This window comes from Dreissena polymorpha, chromosome 6 (genome assembly GCF_020536995.1).
Source record: "Dreissena polymorpha isolate Duluth1 chromosome 6, UMN_Dpol_1.0, whole genome shotgun sequence".
Lineage (NCBI taxonomy): Eukaryota > Metazoa > Mollusca > Bivalvia > Myida > Dreissenidae > Dreissena > Dreissena polymorpha.
In genome coordinates this window covers 57,060,626-57,083,901 of record NC_068360.1, presented here as the reverse complement: position 1 = coordinate 57,083,901, position 23,276 = coordinate 57,060,626, and the positions used below count along the sequence as shown (strand labels likewise).

Below are 23,276 nucleotides of genomic sequence, written 5' to 3'. Positions count from 1 at the left end.
ACAAATCACGCGGTCATCGTAAACTGATTGTTTTACAATTATCGATGACTATCATTGTGTTAATATATTAAGAGGACGTTAACTTGGTGTCATTTGGTGCTCGACGCGCATCTCGTTGGTGCATGTAAATATGTACAAATATTTTAATTTATTCTATACTATCCGTCTTAGCGCTCCTTTCTTTCCTCAGGCATATATTACAATTGTCATTACCATAGCGAATTTCACACAAACTACAATAACCCGGAGGTTAACGCAAAAAAGTCCATACTTTATATACAAATCGCGTTTGGTTAATATTTACCACACTACTCACATCCAGTTAAGATATAAAATGAATTTCAGCTCTGTTTCCTGCCTATATCTATTTGAAACATATTTCCGGACACTGTTTAGATCAAGTGTTACGAATGCGGTTATAAAGTTGGAGCAAAACGTGTCGGACTGAACTGAATGATGGTAACACAGCGGGATTGATAAATAACAAGTTACGCTGTTCGTTGACAAATCACTGCCCAGTGGCTGGCTATATTGGATAGTGCAAATAATCAATGTTATGCTCCTAAGGTAAGTATCTATACTTTCTCATCATTACTTAACTTTGTTGCATATTTAATTGTCTTTTTTTACAGACAACATAACAAAATCAACACATGTTTTTTTTCTTTATTTTTATTTGCTTTTAAATGTGTTGTGAATAATCCTTGTGGATGTTGTTGATATTTAAGCCTTTAAAGGACCGGACCACTGTCCATCACCGTTCAATTGGTGCTTTAGTGTTTGCTGCAGCTCTTGCATCGATACGTATCTTAATAAATGTATGTATTTATTTAATTTTATTATTAAATTACACGCAAAGTGATTTAAAATGCTTATATGCCTACATGTACATTATTAAAATAAATATCGTAGAGAGAAGTGTTAGAAATTCATTTGGTACAATATACATAGCAGTATGAAAAGTGTCCATATATAATTGAGTATAAATAGTTTTTTGTTTAATTTGCAACAATTATATTCTTAATTTTCTATTGGTAGCAAAGTAAAAATGACTAGTAATAACGTTGTGAATTTTATTTTCAAGTTGTAATACACAATATAATAATACAATAATTTAATAAGAGCGTACTGTTCAGGCCTTACTCATGTGTAAATAATAGATAAACATTTTTATTTAATTATCGTAGTTTGTATTTACTTATTTATACAAATTGAGAGACCATTTATCTAAGATTTAGAAATATTAATTTGGCATTAACATTTGGCATGATAATACATAAAATTATCCTTATTATCCATTGATACATAATCATTAACAGTTCGGTCAATGTGTAATACCTATGTTTTTTATAATGTATAGGTAAGAAAGACAGACTGACTCATACTTAAGAGATACGTTTTTTTTACAACATGCAATACAATGTTTTATAAGATTGTACCCTTTAAACATTAATATACATGTAATAATAATTAACCAAATAAAACAGTTTAAATCACTAGACCGAGTGTATATGTTTGATGAGATGGATTAATTCACAGAAATACCATTAAGGTCCGTTAGAATTAAACATACATATTATTATGTATCGGTAAGTTAAACAGGCACCAAGAGGGCCATGGGCCCGCAGGCGCTTCCCTGAGACCCGATGGAACTACACTATTCTGGGAAGGTGAAGTTCAAAATAATAAAAGTACTTCATGAAACATAAATATTCTCATAAATATTATCATAAGGTTCACAAGAAGAAATTTACTCGCCCCTGGAAACCATGCACTTCAGAGCACCGGAACCATTTTCAAACTAAATCAAGATATTAAAGGGACATATGTGCTCAGCATGTTTCATTAAGATTGAACTAAAATGTAAATTGTATAGAGTTCACAATGTTTCATCATTGCTTTTAAACAAACTGGAACTATTTTCAGACTCACCTTGCACTGATATTTCCAATTAAAACAACAATCAACCCTATTTTAAACACATAATCTTTGATAATCACACCACAACTACTGACATCATCGATAAACCGTGTGCCATTACAATTTATTTTTCAATGGTATCAGTTGGAAGGTCTTTGATGTTAGTTCCTAGCTGAGGCCTATTTTTAGGGACTAAGAGCAGTTAAGCAGCAAGCCTGCTATACATTACCATTTCAAAAGGCATCAATGAATAAACTACTGTACCAGAACAATTCAGGCACAGTCAATACAAAATTAATTAGTTGCTGATAAGCAAGTGGCTAAATGGGTTCAATTGGAGAGATAAGAGTGCATTCTTTACAAGCCACGCCCTCATGATTGGAGGTCAAACACAATTCAAGTTATATACAGCTGTTTCTCCCCTAAGTAATTTTCTGTGAAATCAATATTACTTCCTGATATTTGGAGAATATTTCATAAAGGGTTTTCAGATGGCATAAATATGTTTGCTGCACTTCATCCCCAACCAATCATAATCATAATTATCCTCTTCAAAAAGGAACAAAAATAAATAAATAAATTTGTGGCAAGTTAACTGTATATCTTATATGCAAAAGTAATATTCGGATGACTGCATGGAGATCATGAATATATAATAATATCATAATATGCATAAATTTCATTCACAGTGTACATTGGTAATTTCTAAGTAGAGTGTAAACAAGGTTACACTACAAAGCCATTTAAGGAAAACTACCCCGCCCCGTGATAGCAATGTTTTTTAACAAGGTTTTACTATAGCCATATAAGGAAATCTGCCCCCAACCCCATGGAGGCCATGTTTATCAACAGACCGCAGCTGTTTTCAAACTGAGCTGAGCCATCATAAGAACAAATGTTCGTACAAAGTTTCATGTAGATTGGAATATAAATGTGATTCTAGAGTTTAAACAAGGTTTTACTATAGCCATATCAGGAAAACTGCCCCGTCTCCTTGCAGCTATGTTTTTCAACAGATCGGACCCATTTTCGAACTCAGCTGAGATAGTATTTGGACAATTGATCTGACAAAGTTTTATGAAGATTGGGCAATACATATGACTTCATGAGTGTTAACAAGCTTTTTCTTTAATTTGACCTAGTGACCTAGGTTTTGATCTCACGTGACCCAGCTTTGAACTCGACCAAGTTTCATGAAGATCAGACAATAAATGTGGCATCGACAGTGTTCACAAGCCAAACTGTTGACGACGCACGACGGGCGACGCACGACGGACAAAAGGTGATCCAAAAAGCTCGCCATGAGCACGTTGTGCTCAGGTGAGCTAAAGAAACAAAGACAACGACAAAACAGAATTTGATACGCATATATGTTTCTAGTTGCACAGACCTTACAATAAGTGAAGATATAGCCCCTATTTGGAACCGATTGGGTGTCCAACAAAGTATAGCAATACCAATTTGTTATATACGACTGTGTTTCATTAATATTACGTTAAACGCACATTATATGCTTACTCTTACAGCTCCTTAACGAGAGTTGAAGCCTTCCGTTGTCTGCGGTGAAAACATTCATCGAAGGAAAATGCCCTCCTTCGGGACAATATTTCGAGAACTTTATGGCCGCTACAACGCCTCAAACAATGACTCCGTGTGAGTTATAATTTTATGCAGCCCACTATTATATACATTCTTTCAAATGTTTATTGATACCTACGTTAATTACAAGTAATTTATTTTATACTTTAAACTTAAGTAAATTGGTGAATATTTGTGTGCTTTTTGTATGCGTTTATTTACATTCATTTGACAGTAGCAATGTGTACACCTTGTCATAGTTGAAAAGCAGACATCACTATGTCATACTGCTGCCAATTTAAATTGTGAATGTATAAACACAATTCTTGCGATAATTAGCAGAAATATTCCTGATGTAATTGAAAATAGCAGCATACATGTTTATATAATTTTTTTATAACATTGTGTACACAATTACAATTTGAATTACAACTTGAAAATAGTCAGTAAACTATTTAAGTGAATCAACCGCATACTTAAAAGGATTTACGTGTGGCAAAAGTTAGCGTTTCAAAGCAAACCAGGATATTTTGGTGCATTAATAAAAGAAAATATATTTGTATAAGTGTACCTAAACTATAATGTTAATACGCGTATGCACATATGTTTCAGAGCGTGTCTGTCAAGTATTCCTGACAATCGATTTCATTTATGGCTGCTTCTACCATCAGTGAGCAACAATTAATTTACAAATCAAGATTATTGATTATGGATAATATTTATAAACTAATCACTAAATTTTAAATGTATTTGACTATGTATTTATCAAAGGTGAACGTTTATATAACCGAACGTTTTGTATCTACACGATTTTAATTAATTACGTCAAGAAGCTTTCGTTATCCCTTAATATGGTATTAATTAGTAGCGCATAATTACATTAAACAAATGGTAAAAAAACCGATTAAATTGCTTTCTGTATTGTCTGCATAAAAACCCTTATGTGCAGTTACGATGTATCTGGTCTGGTGGTGAAAGATGTTTTCGTATACGTATAATCACACCCCGCATATAAACAAATTTTAATCTGTAGTTAAACATGTTTTATCTTTACGACGTAAGTTGATATTCGTATATGTATAATCACACTCCGCATTTATACAAATGCTAAGCTGTAGGTAAGAATGTTTTACCCTAGCGAGGTGAGTTGATATTCGTATACGTATAATCACACTCCGCGGTAAAACAAGTTCTACGTTGTATGTTCTATGTTCTAATCTATAAGTGTTAGGTGAAATTTGTATACCTTTAAATAACCCCGATATGTAATTCGAATAAGCTTATCATAAATATGATTTATGCTTATTCTAGTCAAGCTGTACAATATATTATGTGAGTTTATCTTCAGAGTCTTATGATCGTCCTCCTGGCATTCTCGTTCCGGCGGAAAAAGTTGTGTCTGTCATTGCTTGGAGGTCGACCTGCTGCGATCTTGTAAATGAACTTAAAGTCCATAATATTACCTGTAATATACGTTGGTTAATTTGTGGGTAAAGCCATGTAGTATTTTTTGTTCTTGTATAATGTCCTAACGCACTGAATACCTGCGATTGTGATGTCTTTCGGTGTGTGTTTTTTGCCACATAACGTCACAACGGCACACCTAGAACACATTTATTAGCATTCAATGGAAATACTCCGACAGTAGCTATTTCTAAATTTGCTATCTATGTAGTATCATATGTCATCCAGGATAATTTCTCCAAAACATCCAGGTAAAGTCCCACTGATATCATACCCGGAAACACATACTAATATTTTCAACTTTGTTGTATCATATTGCATCCTCCATTTTTCCACAGTCCCATGGATATCTTGGGCAAGTCCAACCGGATGTCCTACGCGGCCGCCTGGGGCGCCATCGCCTTCTTGACAGCGGAAATGGTGTTTGGCGAATTTGTCATCGTAGACCTCAAAGGACCCAGATATATAACCAGTAAGCATGTGCGCATGGTAATAAATCGACAATTGATAACATTTGAAATGTTAATCCAGTTGCAAAGAGATTTCTTATTCGTTCTGAAATAGATTCAAAAAGTATCAGTTATACACGTATAAGTTTATTTCCGATCACCGCGTTTGCATTCGCTTAATCCACATACTTATATTTAACAAGCTTAAACTGCGATTTTAATTGCAATGTACGAATGCACACATTTGTGTCCTCCAAGATTGATCTTCAAAAAAATATCACTCAAGCCCATGTCCATGTCCGCCCTTTGCTCTTGTTTTAGGGTTGGTTGACAAATAAATGTTTATGCTAAGCTCGTTACTTATCATCTATTTGCCTTTGGCATTCCACGTTTGTGCAAGGATGTTAAAAATAAAACAATATTTGTTATGCTGTTTCAGTCTGGAACAAGGTCCTGGCCATGTTGGTGATAGGGGTGGGCTACTTTCCCATGTTTGCAGCCCTCGCACTGGACTCTTTGATCAGCCTTTCGGTGGCGGCTATTTACTCCTTGCTCTTTCTTATAATAACGCTTTTGAAGATTTTTGAGTGTGATATCGTTGCTGTAAGTATTTTGTATAATGATACATTGTCTTCTTTTAAAAACATGACTATTCATTTCCTGTAGTTCATGTAGACTCACTCCATCATGGTCATTTCAATAAATACAAACTTAATGAGAAACATTTCCAAACGTTATAACCATTTCGTAAAAATACTTAAATGATTAATTGATGAATACAAAACTAGTGCATATCGAGATATTTTCTTTTGCAGAACGGTATATCTACAAATGATATGTGAGTGTCTATCAGTGTGTGCTTATTATTGTAACATTGAAAAAAGTGAATGGTTGTTGTAGGAAGGTCGCGGTTTGCCTGTTCTTCGATCCGTACCAAATGTTGTTGATGTTGTTGTTGTAGGAAGGTCGTGGTTAGTTTGTCCTTCGATCCGTACCAAATGTTGTTGTTGTAGGAAAGTCGTGGTTTGCTTGTCCTTCGATCCGTACCAAATGTCATTCTATACATAGATGGTGACGTCACTACGTTATTGTCACCTCTATACTAAGGCGCATCACATCCCCCTGGTTTGGGGATTTATGCTTCCGCCAAAGTAGTTCTGCGTAGGAATGAAAATGTTAATAATAAAAGAAGTCTTTTTTTATTGTGTGTTTAAAACGGATTGTTGCTTAAAGAAACGTTATTTAATTATGTTTAAGGACGTACGTGGCAGTTTTGTTTCACGCAAATTTTTTTTTTACTGAAACACCGGTTGCGAATTAACTGCAATATATTTCGGATATTCGGATAAAAAAAGAATGTAAACAATGTTAGAACGAAAGAACAACAAAACATGCTTAAAATGAACGCAAGGTTAAACAAATGGACAGTTTTTGTCCAGATAAAGCGTCGTATCGACGCGAAACAATATTTTGGGTAACTACGAGGATTGCTTATATAGCTAAAAAATACATCCGATCTAAACATGAGCGTGGATGGTCGAGTGGTCTAGGCGGGAGGCTTTTTACTCCAGGAATCCAAGGATCAGTGGTTCCCTTTTTTTTTTAATGTTATTCTTTTTTTTACTGAAGATTTATAGTTCAAATGTTTAAATTTACCAATATGAAGCATTTTAAGTATTTAATGACAAGCTTCACTAAATCTGTTGGACGGCCTCTTTAATATATTGTATACATCTTGTTTTAAGTTATTTACGGTATTATTCTTCCTTTACTGTTATATTCTTCTTTTACTCATATTGCTACACATAATTTGTGTTTTCATTTACATTTAAATCTACTTTTTCATTGGCATTCAGCGATACATGTACTAGTATGTGTTTTGTCCTGCACCATGTACATGGTTTTCACTGTGTTTTTAAATTATATTTTAATATATGCAGCTAAACTGCATTTGTGAACAAACGACCCTGGTGAGCTATTGTTTTCTTTTTATATTTGTATTAAGTCATAACTCATTAAACATTTAGGTAAATTTTGAAAACATCTAGTTGGAGAAAGTCATGTTAAAATAAAAATGACTTTGATTCATTTTATTTATTTTCAAATGTGATACTCTGTTGTTTTTATGTTTAAATATTGATTAAAAAAACATGAATAAATGGATTCATGTTAAAAAAAAATTGGCAGTCAAATTAAATCAGTATTACATATTTTGTGAGAAATAGAGATTGTATTCAACACTTTCTCATTAATTTACTCTAGTTTTTATGTTATTACCTTATTGGTGAATTGTTATTGTGCTGAAATATGCATGTTTTTCAAGTGCGAATAAAAAATGAACAACACTGGTGACCGATGATTTTTATTTTATTTTTCTATCCACAACAGATGGTTCTACCTAAATACCAAAAATTATCAAATTCTAAGTGGAGCAAAATTTGCATTAAAAATGCCGCGTACGTCCTTAAATGAGATTTTGAATATCTTTAAAGACTGATAGCGATTATCAGAAGCACGATTACCTGATCTACTTTCGCTTTCACTTTTCACTCGTAAAATAAGTGCTACCCACAATTCCTTTCGCGTTAGTACACAAGTCAATAAGACCTGTGTGTGCACAATGTACAAAATGTTGTTGTTGTTGTTGTTGTTGCAGGAAGGTCGGGGTTTGCTTGCCCTTCGATCCGTACCGAATGTTGTTGTTGTTGTTGTAGGAATGTCGTAGTTTGCTCGTCTTTCGATCCATACCGAATGTTGTAGTTGTTGTTGTAGGAATGTCGTGGTTTGCTTGCCCTTCGATCCGTATTCAATGTTGTTGTTGTTGTTGTAGGAATGTCGTGGTTTGCTCGTCTTTCGATCCGTACCAAATGTTGTTGTTGTTGTTGTAGGAATGTCGTGGTTTGCTCGTCTTTCGATCCGTACCAAATGTTGTTGTTGTAGGAAGGTCGCGGTTTGCCTGTTCTTCGATCCGTACCTAATGGTGTTGTTGTTGTTGTAGGAAGGTCGCGGTTTGCCTGTTCTTCGATCCGTACCAAATGTTGTTGTTGTTGTTGTAGGAAGGTCGTGGTTTGCTTGCCCTTCGATCCGTACCGAGCATTTCGTGCCTAGGATATCTCTCCATTAGCATCCCAACGCGCATATTCAGAGAATGGCGAAAAAAGTCAACAAGGGTTTTCTCATCGTCAGAAATGGTTTTCATTTTAAATATGGAGAAAGATGTCGATAAATCGGCCGAGGCGGAACATGTTCGAAATCTTCTTCGTGCCCCCAAACCTCCAGAGTAAGTTGTTTCAATAAACATTGCATGCGTATCTAATTCCGTTCTTTCACAACCGAGGAGTTGAGAGTGCAAATAAGACAAAGCCCCCTTAATGCAAAACGGCAACATATGCCTTCTAATTTCAATGTCACATAGTAACTTTTTGCGCGAATGGACGAAATAACATCTGGCCAAGCAGACGATTTATATGCATAAATACATCTTACGTTGCATTCCGGAGTCAATGATACAGCAGCATCAATGTTACCAACTAGAAAACGTTATAGTAAATTTCTTAATAATTATGGTATTGTTGACAACAGCTTCTAACAAGCTTGTGTTTTAAACAACCTATCAGAAGATAGTGTAATGCAGCCGGGCTCTCTTCTGCATTGTTTTCATTGCTAGCATAATTCACGGCTTGTAAAGTCACTATCGACTGGCAATGCTATTTGTACACTAGGATAATATGTTTATAGCTCAATAAAATTTGCTTTTTTATTATTTATTTGATTACCAAATAAATTTATTTGTAGTTTGTCAATGTATTCGAAAAAAAAGAACTTTACCATTGTTCACATTATGTTGACAATAAACCACTATTTTAATTGATTGACATTCTTCACGCTCAGAGAATAACGGCATATATGTGGTAACCCTTTTCCAATTGGTGAATTGCATCATTGAAAATTCTATGTCTATATCTTGGGATTGATGTAGACTAAATACTTAATCATATATTTTCGGGAATGCATATACCGTTCGTATCATAACATACTATCAGTTGATATGAACGCCTTTAAGATAATATACACTGTTCTTCAAATTATAATATTCCAATTGACACAAAGAGTTATTGAATATTGTATATAGTAAATCGTTATTGTACGTTTTCATTCCCTAGAAAACAATGTGCACGTTTCTATTGGCATTTAACTTTCCCGCTGCATATAATTACCGAACGAAATCTATGTCAACCTCCATCAAAGACGGTAACGCCGAAACATGAAGAAAATGTAAATATAAACAAACTATTGTTTTTCTTGTATCGAATATAAGCTGCGGTAAAGCATTTTATACAACGATCTTGCTTCAACGTCATTAATATCTTTAGTTGAGTGTACATACAATTATGACCATGGCAATTGGACAGCAAATATTAGCTCTTATATCAATAAGATTGTTTAATATTGTTCACAAATAAAATCTATGTGTTCAGGTATAAACTGATAGAAAATACTTGGTTGGTGCCTAGATGGAGAAAGTTTATCCTTTGAGGCTTAGAAAAAGAAAATGGGGCGAGCTTTAGCGAGCCCTATTTTCCTTTTTCGGGCCGAACCGGATAAACTTTTTCCATCTCGACACCAACCATGTATACGATTTATCCTGCTTCATGCCGTTGACACATTTTATACAAGACAATTGACATAAAAATATAATTATTCATGTCGGGCCTCCTACATTCATGACGACCGAATAACTACCGATTGAGTCACGTAAAATAGTTCCACATTAAACTGTTTCTTTTAATACTTTCCTATTGAAAATATGAGAAAAAAATAACAAACGAATCGAGAATGTGATATTTTTCTTGGTAAAAAAATGAAAACAAAATGCAGCAGCAAAACAAAAACCAAATTTTATTTACATTAATGACAACTTTAATCCATTGCTTATAACAATAAATTTACAACGATATACATATCCGTTTTCTGTTATTCCATCCCTTTTTGAAATCCATTTCTGTTTTTCCATCTCTATTATCGAAATGTATTTTAAACCACACTATTTTTTGATAGCGTTTGTATTGAATGCTAACCATTCTGACCCAAAACCCGATTTACGAAATCGTAATCCTATCGTAGCGAATTATTTTATTCCTATCGTTATGAATGACAAACACACAATCCGAAATACGTTTATAATTCGTTCGATGCTTTACAATATTTAAAAAAAATACTGTTTTAAGGTTTAATCCACCACGTCAAAATTGTCCCTAAAAACCTGAGAGAAACTAGATAGAATGTTTTGTCTGAGAAATGACGTCACACTAGATACGTCATAAATTGCGTAATCAAGTAAATGAAAATGATAAATACGGAAAGCTGGTTCGGTAATATATTTTAAAGAAGAAAAAAAGGATGATATAAATAATATAACGATAACATTCATGCTGCGTCCCAACAAAATTCAAAGGTCAAATATTAGAAATGTTAATCGGCGCGTAGGAAGACATACTTACGTTTAGATCACGGTCACGTGATGTACTGCCGGATATCAACTAGTTTATCCGACCCTGCTTTTATTGGTCAATGTTTGCAATAGAGGCAGGATAAATATAATTATTTAGTTATATATCTAACGTTTCCTAAGCTAGATATGACATGTTAAGTTGTGTTTACAGGGAACCACCCACCGATACTAAACAAAAGATCTGGGCTGCAATTACGAGCATTACGAATACCGTTTTCTACCACAACAAAAACAGTTAGTTACTACATATTTATAGATGACTGACCTATTAAAATAAATTTGCATCTTTAAAACCTCATATAGATCTCATTGTGGCTGATGACATTGGGTTATTTCTTACGAAACAATATACGTGTGTACGAACGTGCAATAACCACAAGATTGTTTATTTTCACTTTACAGAATGATTTACAGTCAAAAACAACTGCATAGATTCCGTTGTCAGTATGCAATTTATCTATCAAGGCACATAGCGTATTTAAATGAAAAAAAAGGTTCCGACGATGTTTTAATTTTTAATATGATTACCCTATGCTCTTTTAGAATTTCGGTACTCCACAAGAATCCTTACTGTGTCTGTGATGGGACTAATATTACTATACAAGGTAAAATAAATGATGTACCTTCAGAAATATTGTCTTTTTTCATGAACTCGGACTGCATGCTGTATTTTTCTAATGACAAGACAAACAAGACTTTACACATACCACTATGTATGCGTGTAAGTTAAGTAGGAAAGTACAAACAATCCCGACCTATTCGAGTGTGATGCAAGTTTTATAATACCTTCTAGACCAACGGTTACGACAAGACAGAATGCATGCTGTATTTTTCAATGACAAGACAATCGGGTTTACATCTCCTATTTATGTGTGCATATATGTACATTAGGAAAGCTTCAACTAGCCAAACCTCGTTGCTGTTGATGCAAGCTTTATCATGTTTATTGCAATAATGGTAACGCCTATGTGCTAAATATTACCTTGCAGGTCACTCTGGAAGGATGTCTTCAAGTGGTGTACGTATTCCGCTATATCGACAAGGAATTGTTCATCATGCTTGAAGCAGTTGAAAGGGAACCGAGTCTTTTAGAGGGACAGCGCATGACAATTAACCTTGACTCGATTGAGTTTGTACAAGCCTTAGCCAAGAATTTACGAAGTAAGTAAATTTGCGCAAGTATTAATTATCATATTGCAGTTTTTAATTTGCAGCTCCCCACTTAGTTATCGTGACATTACCGAATCATAACCAAACATGTATGATTTTAAATTATGAGTATCGTGTTACGATAACAACGAGTTAATATGCAAGAATCCTATTGACGGTGCGACACATAATGCATCCGTTAATTATGAGAACGATGATGTATCCTTACGGGGTCGGTTTCCACTGTTTTAGCGTTATTTAGATCTCCCACATAAACACCAAGTACTGGTTTCCCAGGAAACGGATTCCTGAGCGTTTCAAATAAGGCACATTCTTTCGATGCAATCGAGCAAACATAATTAGGTTTAAACTCATAATAAGATAGATAGTGCAAATGTAAAGACATCTTGAACTGAATTTAATGTTATTGATTCGAAATTAATAACTTCAATTTCTCTGTTAGGCATTATTGTTCTTGTTACTCGGGTTTTCATTCATATGAAAGCATGTTTCCTATAATAAAATTAATACTTGTATAGAATAAGTGGGAACCTGAAATAGTTTTACGGTTTCTTCATTTTCTTCTTCAAAGCATGAGCCAATCACTCGCCTATTTATATACTGTATGTGTTGGCTTATTGACCAATGTCCTTATTTACAAAAATGTCAAAGAGGCACAAGTATGAATAATTGTTGATAATTTGAAAGCAAACAAGAAAACACAAAGCTTTTTGATAAAGCGAGACATGTCGTTGGTTCTCTGTTTCAGTTTGCTTTTTGGTTGCAATGGTATGTTCTCTGGTTGCTGGTATTATTACCATCCTGCACATGTTGACATCTTACAGGTAAAAAAGAGAAGATTTCAAAACCAAAAACTTATAAAAATGCGTTTTCCTAACTGTGTTATTACTTGTGTGAGCATAAAACAATGTACAGTGAATTATTTCTGTTTTTCACTTTTTTTACAAGTTCACAATTGCGTTGGAGACGCTCACCCAATAGTTATTATACCACTTACAAATAACTCTTACGACCTCCGCCCATTTCTAAAATGATCATGTTCCAGACCGATCCCACACGTTAAGCCCGGTCCACATTTAAGACTATCATGCTTCTCTGCAATTTTTAAAACTTCGTAAACCACGCCCTCTTGAAATAATTTTTTGTATGAATGTCATGAAAAGTCAACAAAACAATCGACCAGGAACAGACATTTAAAAAGTTTTAATGAATGAGGTTTGATTATTACACTGATGACGAGGAGATTCACAAAAAGGACAAACAATTAACACACGTAAAATAGTTTCTGAAAGAATTAGAAAACAAACATTTTCGTTCTTACGCCATAGAGAACTCGTCTCATGTAACATGATAACAAAAGCCACACACCATATATGCTTTATATCAATTATTGTCGAATGTTAGCTTGAGATGTACAAACTGCATGTCGATACATGTAGAAATTAAACCACATGATATTCCGCATAAACATTGTGCAAATGAATATACTTAATTGGATTATGTATTAAAAAAAAGAATGATTTTTTAAGGCATCATGAACATTTGCGTTAAGGTTTTGAAGTAGTAGTGTAAAATTAATAAAATTGATTCTAGCTCTCTAAATAAAACCAATGTTGCTTTTGAATATACTGCAAATGCCATTTGTCCATTGGTTTCAGAGCAAACCTACTTGCTTTGTACAAGGGAGACAACACGCATATCCCGCACCGATCAACCATGGCAAACAACTCCTTGCTAGTACGTACAGCATATCGGACATGGCTGAAGCCAGTCATCACTCTTACCGATTACAAATTTCATATAAAACAGCTCTTGCATATTCAAAGATGTTTTATCTGATCCAATAAGGTCGGTTCTGAGTTACTGTTCAATGAAATAACACATGTAAGAGCAGGTTAATAAACAAATAATAATAGACGGTTTTCATTTGAAAATTCAGTTGGTCATACTTTTAATACATGATATTTAGTTGGAATATAAAAATAAATAAATATTAAACTCGAACAGTAAGTGCGCGTCAATACTGACATGATAAATCGTACTAGCTGGAGAAACAAAAACAATCCGTATCGTATGAAAACTTTGTTGAGATGTCCAAATATTGAACGGGGGTTTGAGATTGATTGTAGAATATGTTATTAGTATTTCTTATTTTAAAACAATCTGATTGTTTTAATTCAGCCGAAAAGACAATTGCACTTATTTCCACTATCATCGCAAAACATAAGGTAATTTTTTGTCACTTAATATTTTTACCGATTATCCACGTTAAGAAAAAATATGAGATTCAGAAAGTATCAGAATCTATATTGGACATGTATTTTCTGGTTTGTGTGTAGTGTTTTTTAATTAGAATTAATTAACAGAACCTAATCTAATCTAGCATCACTTTTTCGTACACACAGAGTGAATATAGTGGAGGCGAGCAAACGTTATCAAATCTTAATTAGGAAACCCACAAAAAGTTAAGCGTCAGTACACAATATTTGGGTTAATAGTGTTACGCCGATTCATGATATTTTGCCTCAACGTCTTGATTAAACGGTTATATCGTATAAATATTTACCATATTTTAGTTCTCGATTATAGCTCGAGGACGTTGTTGTTGGTTCCCCCCCCCCCCCCCCCAAACAGGCTTATTGAAATCTACTTAACATTGATAATGCACATTTAGAGCTGCATAATGTTAGAAGTAAAAACATGACAACTTTGTTTATGATGTTAATTTTCAAGTGATTATTACTAGTCCACATATATTGGTTTGGCTAGACTTTTAATCGTGTTTAACATCCAATGATTTGCATTTTACTGTTTAAAATGCAATGGCCCAAGTTTTAATGATTGATTTATGTTAAATGAATGTGCTGTATCTGTCGTCCTGTATGGTATAGCCGACTGGTCACCTGCCTTTTATAAAAGTTAACATATATATTGTAGTTGTAAATTAAAAAAATAATAAATAATGTATCTCTTAATTACGTCTCTGGAGCATCATTTATACTGTATTAGTACTGTTTTATCCTACATTAGTACTGAATATATATGATACGTTTCTCTTTCTCCTTTATTTTTTATTGCAGATTGGTAGCATGAAATATGCAGGCTACCAAGTGGCGTATATTGGATGGGGTAAGACTATGCGCACATACACAATCAAATGAACAACGTTGAACGAAGAACATTGTATGAACATACATACAACTCGCACAAGAACCATAATCGGAAACAGTTTTTGTTTCGCGATCGCGTTTAACAGATATGACTTTGAAATACACACCTTTTTGTTGATTGAGTTTTCGTAACTACTTATCCTAAAGTTGCACATGTATATATTACCTAGTTACTTATGTTAATTGTATACGTTGGCAAAATATTTGAATGAAATTATTGTTCTACTATATCATTCAATCCACAGGATTCGTTCTACAGTTTTTCATCCTGTCTATGGTGTGCGTTGCTCTGTGCCTGCTCATCACCTCGCTAATGTGGGGAATAACCGATTGGCTGATTTGGTTGCTGGAAACCGTGTGGTGAGATCTGTTCAACTTACTATGTTTAACAATGTTAAGTCCCATTTCATTATAATTCTAAAAAACGTGTGAAAAGACTTGCAAACCTGATGGTCCAGCAAACGCTTTCTACGCCTTTTTTTATTTCGATCTTGCAACATGTTTTGTTGTGGTTGTGAAGTTCCTTTATGATTCTGCATCCTTATTTCCTGTGGATGTTACCATAATATGGGTTGAGTTCTGAGAATTTTTAAATCGAAAATACTAGAAGAGTTGTGGCGTAAAAGGTATTTGCATCATGCATAATTTAAATTGAACTTAACCTCTGAGAAATATAAATAATAGGCAGTGTTCAAACAGTCTATAAACATATCGTGTTTAATTTAAATATACAAATGTATTGATGTGCACCTCAAGTACACATATATCAGGAAGGTTCGTTGTTAGTTTGACGTTTTAGTTCAAACATTCATGATAATATAATATTATATTGCAGGCCTGGGTTAATAGTGTCCATCATTGTAATGGTGCTCCAGAAAGTGTCAGCAAAGATGTTCTTCTTGCAAGCGGGTGGTGAATACCTAGCAATAGACAACAGGTACGTTATGGACACATGCGATAACAGTAATAAAACAGTTGTAACAGCATTGCATGTTTTACTCTTCGTGTGATTTCTGCAATCCTGTGATTTTTGCGCTCTCAAACCGGTTTAAACCCCAATCATTTGCCTTGGCCGTTCCAAGGCGGTGACCCCAGCTTTATTCTTATATGTGTTTATGTTGTTTTGTATTGTGCCGTTTTGTACCGTTTAAGCAATTGGTCACTTGCCTTAAATAAATGACCAGCTAATTGTATATAATGAGAATGCAATACTGCTCCAGCAGCTGGAGTTTCACTTCTTTATATTAATTGAGATTCTTCTTTAGAAAACAATATTTGACTTGATCATGCCAGGTTATTCTATTAATGAGGTTTTCTGTATGTGTTCTAATACTCAAACACTTAAATTGTCACACTTCTAGTATCGCAGATATATTGACTCAAATTTGATATGTAGATGCGTTTTAGTGCGTATATGTTTACTTACGAGTATTGTTCCCTGATGTACATGTAAACGAAAATAAACTGTTTATGATATTCTAAGCAGACGTATTCTATTCATCTTGTGTCCAGAACAACTGCTAAACTATTTGTTGCTTAACTTGCTTAAGTTTTTTTTTTATAACAACTGAAATGTAATTTATTGTAGATTCGCTCTGATAACATCCTGACCATGCTATTCTATGATAATGTTACTTATTCATTCATTTCAAACGTACCATATTCGGCATTATTTTCCCCTTTATTTACCAGTACAATATTAAGATGTATCATATTACTTTCAGACGCGCGCTATTTAGCTTTTCGTTCTTCATGTTCTTCTACAACATCTTCATCGGGTTCTTCTCGTGCCTTCTGCGGATCATTAAGTCAGTCGTTATCGGTGCCATCTTTCTGCCTCGTCTCGACAACAGTGCGCTCCCCAGTAGGTTCCAAATGATGGATCCAGGTATGTAGCTTACGGTGCACACCATTATATTATCACGGTTGTTGACTTATGCAATGAATTTTATCGTAATCTATAAGGGTCAATGTGAGGGTTAAGAATTATATTTCATTTGCACCACCAGGAGAGGAATCTTATTTTAGAAATCCATTTTAAACCATGAATGGGTTCGAGAGTTGTTCCACTGCAATCCGTAAAAAAGTGTTACCTTTTATTTTTAAAAATCGTCCGAAGCAGAAATTAAGTACACCTTATTTCAATTATTAGCCTTGCATAATAAATTAATAATCTATAACTGAAACAGCAGAAACCAAAGTCCGTTGCTATAAATTAAAACTACAAATTATATAGATCACGAAACCATATCGCAGGGTGTTTTTTTTTCGGTACATGTTTAAGTAACAAGCGATTGACCATGCTTCTTTCAGGATTTTCCGCGTACGTCGGATTTATCAACGTGGAAAGCTCTCACACACATCCCGTGGTCGTGTTGTTCCTGCGTATCCTCCTGGCAGCTCGCAAGAAGCAAACCGAGAGAGGCTTCTTTGCGAAACCCGGTAAGGTTTCTTTGTGCTGAATGTATTTGTTTGTATTGTATTGGCAACGGGTCCCTTACCTTAAACCCGTAAAATACATGCTTTTGCACAATCTCTGTCTCCTGATAAATTTCTTTTTTTGCGATTTTGTTTTCTCTTTATTGAACTTCAAAACGGTTTACTGATGCTTTTTATACTGATATTAAGATTCCACGCTTTGTATAACTTGTATTACATGAGGTCACTTGTATGTTATTTGTAAGTTTTCATTTATGTTCATAGAAAGGACTCGCACATTTATACGCGCTCGAATGCGTTGGCATACGGCTTACTCGATACTGAACAATCTAACGCTGAGAGTATCAAGGAAACATTACATAAAACGCGTAAAAGAGATGCAAGAACGCCTAGCGGAGTTGTACCACCTTGACAACGCAGCGGCTGGTGCGCTCGCTAACGAGATCAACAGAACCGGTGTCGACATGAAGGACGTGGAAGACGTCATGATTCCAGGAACGGTCCTTAACCGAGCAGCGACTCTGGAAAGAGATTTGACGCAAAACAGGTTCCTGTACAGTGTCAAGAAGAACCTGGAACGGCAACGGACTGCTTTCCAACGTCACAAGGATGGGGGCCTGAGCGGCAGTACCAGGGTCAATGTCGGTATGATGAGAAACATGTGGGAACGTTGGATATTTACGACTGCAGGCAATAAACAGTAACGATGACACAAAAGTTACAATACAGAAAATGGATATTTTTGCATTTTCTACGACACGAATTCAAATCGAAGTCTACATTTATTAACATTATTTAAAACTTGCATTGATATAACGGACTTCCTGGAACGTTTGATATTGTAAATATAATTGTATTGTATGTGTTTCTCTCGCTCTGTTTTATCAAAAGTACAGAACATAATGTATATTTTCGACTGACGCGTATTCAACTCTTCGTCAACGAGTAACGTTTTCGATTAAATATTTTCCGATCTGCATATTTTGACTTGAACCAGATTACATTGTTCGTCAAGTTGACTGTTTGTGTTAGAAACTTTCAATGTTGATCATTTATTTTGTCATTGTCTTCTTCGTCATGACCATCATCAGCTGCAGAACATCACTATTATCAGCATCAAGAAACAAGAAAGAAAACCCAACCTCACTGCCATGATCTTTTATCATTTTCAACAACAACAACACCATACTACCATCACCACCATTATTTCCATCGCCTTCGTTATAAAGATTTTACCAATATAAAAATAGTACCTTATGCACACATACAAGGCTCGTAGGCACTGTGAGTAATCTCAAATTGAAGAACCATAGGCCGTTTTCGAATCAACACAAATTATGTGCTGTAAATCATAGGGTTTGCCATAATTCGATTAAATTTAGCAACCGCATGTTGTACTATAAATCCATTGTTGATTAACGCAATCATTGCTGACACAGATTCATCGTTCATTTCCACAAATGCTTTATGTTGTGTCATTGAAAAGTGGCAAACCATTGTTTGCTCCTACTTTGTGTAGGGTTTCACATTCGATGATTGATGGACGCAGCTGCTATTATTTCAAAAGTTTTAAGTTTTAAATTCTCAACAGGCCGACACGATTTTTCGTCATAGCTGCGCGTAAAACTGTGTACCGCCTCTATATGTATGATTTTGAACAATCTTCACGCAGAGCTGTCGTTCCATGCTCTCACATACAATCTCTGCCACCAAAAGAAAATCCTTCCAGATCACCAACAAATTATTAGACTTAAGATTAAAATAAAAAAATATTCTTTAAAGTAAAATATTCAACAACTATTACATATTGAATCAAACTTTGCATGTACTCCATCTATCTACATCATTCTGTTCATGCGGAACACTCTGTTAAGTACATCATCAGCTGTTAAGTACATCATCAGTTGTTAAGTGCATCATCAGTTGTTAAGTACATCATCAGTTGTTAAGTACATCATCAGTTGTTAAGTACATCATCAGTTGTTAAGTACATCATCAGTTGTTAAGTACATCATCAGTTTTTAAGTACATCATCAATTGTAGCCTGTATATAGTCAAACACTTGGCGAATTTTCTTGGTTCTTAGTCTATTCTTTATTCAAAAGTCTAAGAATGGGTTGGTGAACATGGGCCATGGAAGGATTTTTTTTAAGTATTACTCATTTTGTATTATGAAAAGTAGTATCACGTTCTTTTATATTTTGAAAACAGTGTGTAAGTTTAGGTCCATAATACAAAAATACCTTAGTTAAAAAAGTAAATATAACAACGGGACAATTATTGTACCACGTGGCTTGGCTATCATCACTTGGTTATAACGACAGGGCTTTGATAGAGCGATGCTGGTTACAGTCAAAACTCTTCGCGGAGGTTGGATTTGGCTACCATCGATCGACTTTGTTCTTGTAGGGCAGCTACCATGTACGCTTTGACTATCGTGAATTGAGGAATGACTCTTAAGCTAGTTATGACCGCATTTGTAGCATTAATAGCATAGCACGCGCGTATAACCGTGTAAGGTGAGTCAATATTTTCATCCTCAGACTATGACGTGGTCAATGTTAGCGTAACTGTTAGACATTAACAAGCTGAGGACCAAACTAAAGGTGAACACTGCAGTTAAAAGTAAATATTTTCCCGTTGTGTACACATTTTCATTTTATATGTGCGATCGTTGAGCTTATCGGAGAACAAGTAGAATCCCCGCGTTTAGCTTGGGTATAGCCATCACAAAGTAATAATGGGATACTAGCTCGATACAGAAGCTCGATCGCAAACAAAAACCACTCTGCGAAAATGGGGCTTAATGCATGAGCGTAAAGTCTCGTCCCAGAATAGCCTGTGCGATCCGTACGATAGTTTTCGCCTATAGCGGATTTTCGTTAAGAGAGATTTCTATTAAACGAAAAATTCCATAAAAACCTAAATTTGCGTTCCTGTGCAGACTGCAAAGGCTTATCTGGGGCGACACTTAACGCACAGGCATTAAGCCCTTACCACAACACCATATCGTATTTAAAAACGAGCAATCGATCAAATATCAGTTTAAAACTGTTAAGTATGAAGTCTCGCCGTGTAAATCTTTCTTAAAATTGACGGTTAAATTCAAGTACACAATGACACTAACCTTATATTCCATATTGACCGATACACATCCACCTGTCGGATAACAACCATTTTGTCTACAACCGAGTTACTATAGGGAAAAAGTGAACTATTTTGTTTCGCGATAAGTGAATACTTTATTGAATAGTATATAACTATATATCGTACATAAGTTTCGGTGTACTGACTATATTTCATTATTTACTGTAACTTTTAGACCAGATAACGTTTAGGAGATAATATAGTTAACTACCGGGTATTGTCTTCTGCAAAGACTACTGGTATTTGGAAGTTAAATACTCTATTCACTCACTACCTTTTCAACTCGATCTTAGAATTTTGCGGTATTTGTACAGTCACGCAAAAGGGATACCACCGATTCAATAAATATTAGATAAAGTAAACATTTTCACATAAAAAACACTACAATAAATCGCATAGCCTGTTTACTCATTAAATCCATGAAAGTTTACCATATTTTAATTATCGACTATCAATAAAGACATGAACATAAACGTGTTAAATACCGGTACGGCTAGACGCGCTTGTTCTTTAGGGTAGATGTTCGAGTGGCAATCTCTGCGCGTGTTGGCGTTCGGTTTATTTACGGTTTATTTATTGGATACATTCTAATAACGTGAGTGGTTCAAAATGTCGCCGGGTAGGGGTAGTTGATCTTAAACTTAACGTGAAATAAAGTGTTGACTTAAGTGCGCGTCTATGTAATTTAAGCAGTGGTATCGATTAGTTTATTGGCAATATAAGACAAGACAATTCGTGTGCATTCAACTGAGCACTCGAAATTTTACTAATCGCTTAACTTGATAAATAGATCAGCTGTTATATCGGAGATCTCTGCATTTGGACGTGCGTTTAATCCGTGTGAGTTATTAAGGGAGATTGGAACAATAAAATGATTATTATTGTATAATTATAATTAACCTTTTATTGTGCGTTTAAAATATCTAACGGTGTTTCAATTAATTAAAATTTAAAATAAACTAAGTTTAAGCGTTGTTTTGTCCTAAAATACATATGGAACCGTAGTTTTTGTTGTGCAAAGAGTTAAGTGGATACATTGACACACATTATTGAAAGGATTTCTAATCTGGATATGTGACGGCGAATCCTAATAGTTTGAGATAAAATGACGGAATAACATTTCTACAAAACAACGTTCAGCTATTGACGTAAAGGTTAGACGTCGACATCGACGCAATGGGTGACGATACGCTGTGTGTGGGGGACGTCGTTTGTCTTTATTCGGCCGAATCATACGGCTTTGTATTCTCCTCACAGAGCAGGTAAAAACATGTTTAAATTGGTTGTATGAGTGTATTTTTTATTTTAACATTTCAAATTGTTTAATTTCTGTGAAGAATGCGGGAGCTAAAATCCCCATACAGAGTATAAATAGTGCATTCCTTTCGGAAAGATTGGGAAAAGTACAAAAACTAAATTATGAAGCAATGAAGGACGCGTATTTGTAAATGACGGACAGATAATAAAACAGATAAAATTGTTGTTGAGGGCTTGTGTTGGGAACGTATTTACTTCAGAATATGAGATAGTATTTACAGTAGGGAATTATTGTGAAAGGCCTTGTGAAAGGTCAATAGGCGGAAGTGACTTTAGCCATAAACCCTTCGAAAACAGCATTGAAAAGCCGTGACATACTGTCCGAAGGAAAATTAATAATAGTTTTCAATGCGAATGGAAAAAGCAAATAAATTTGTATTGAAAGGATAAGGAAATTCGCACTTTATGGGAGTTGCATTTTCAATAAACAGTGTTGTGTAACCATCTTCACATTAGTTATTTCCCCTGTCGACACAATTGTCATTATTACCTGATTTCTTATATAAATGATAATTAATTATTTTTTGCTATTTTCTAGTCGAAAAAGAAATTTGCAATGTTTTAAACTGTTACCGGTGAATATCGAACTGTTGACCGGTCAACAGTTTGAACTGTTGCCCGCAGGAATAATGACGTCAATTTCGTCGAAAAAATGACGTCATTTAAAACACTTAAACAGTCAAAATTATTTATTTATCGATTACTGTTGTGTGTAAATACAAATTTAGTTTGCTGTTATTTCTATGTTGAAAATTTGATCAGGTAATAAAACACTTATTTCATGGATGCTTGGTGAACAGTCTAAACTGTTGTCCCTCGCTATAAGGGCTGACATTTGGAACTGTTGCCCTCGGCCTATCGGCCTCTGGCAACAGTACCAAAGTCATCCCTAATACCTTGGGAAACAGTTTTGACTGTTCACCGCGCATCCATGAAATAAGTGTATACTGTTTGTTTACTGACTGGACGCGCTATGTAAGAAAATAACAAAAGTTTCCATAGATCTATTTAACTCGGTGTATGATTATCTAAAACAGTTTTCAGTGTTTTAACTTATATGATAGTTGTTAAAAAAACAACAGCATTAAGTTTGTCAGCTGATTAAATGTT

General features: G+C 34.7%; 2 protein-coding genes across 2 annotated transcripts in view; both read left to right on the top strand.

The window, feature by feature from the left end:
* The first annotated feature begins 444 nt into the window (after positions 1 to 444).
* Positions 445 to 18,763, top strand: LOC127834695 (stimulated by retinoic acid gene 6 protein-like). The gene is made up of 18 exons (XM_052360717.1): positions 445 to 567; positions 3,447 to 3,573; positions 4,111 to 4,168; positions 4,847 to 4,932; positions 5,301 to 5,434; positions 5,851 to 6,014; positions 8,468 to 8,691; positions 11,075 to 11,157; positions 11,467 to 11,528; positions 11,913 to 12,084; positions 12,842 to 12,917; positions 13,752 to 13,830; positions 15,174 to 15,222; positions 15,509 to 15,623; positions 16,099 to 16,200; positions 16,988 to 17,151; positions 17,577 to 17,705; positions 17,967 to 18,763. Exons 2-18 carry the CDS (start codon positions 3,506 to 3,508, stop codon positions 18,404 to 18,406), a joined length of 2,205 nt encoding a protein of 734 aa, XP_052216677.1. The 5' UTR covers positions 445 to 567; positions 3,447 to 3,505; the 3' UTR covers positions 18,407 to 18,763.
* A 2,670-nt stretch (positions 18,764 to 21,433) lies between these two features.
* LOC127833498 (inositol 1,4,5-trisphosphate receptor type 2-like) overlaps positions 21,434 to 23,276 on the top strand; it is a 183,782-nt gene continuing 181,939 nt past the window's right edge. Inside the window, exon 1 of the mRNA XM_052358786.1 lies at positions 21,434 to 22,111. Coding sequence (XP_052214746.1) covers positions 22,026 to 22,111 — 86 coding nt within the window. The 5' untranslated portion in view covers positions 21,434 to 22,025. The remainder of the gene's footprint in view (positions 22,112 to 23,276) is intronic.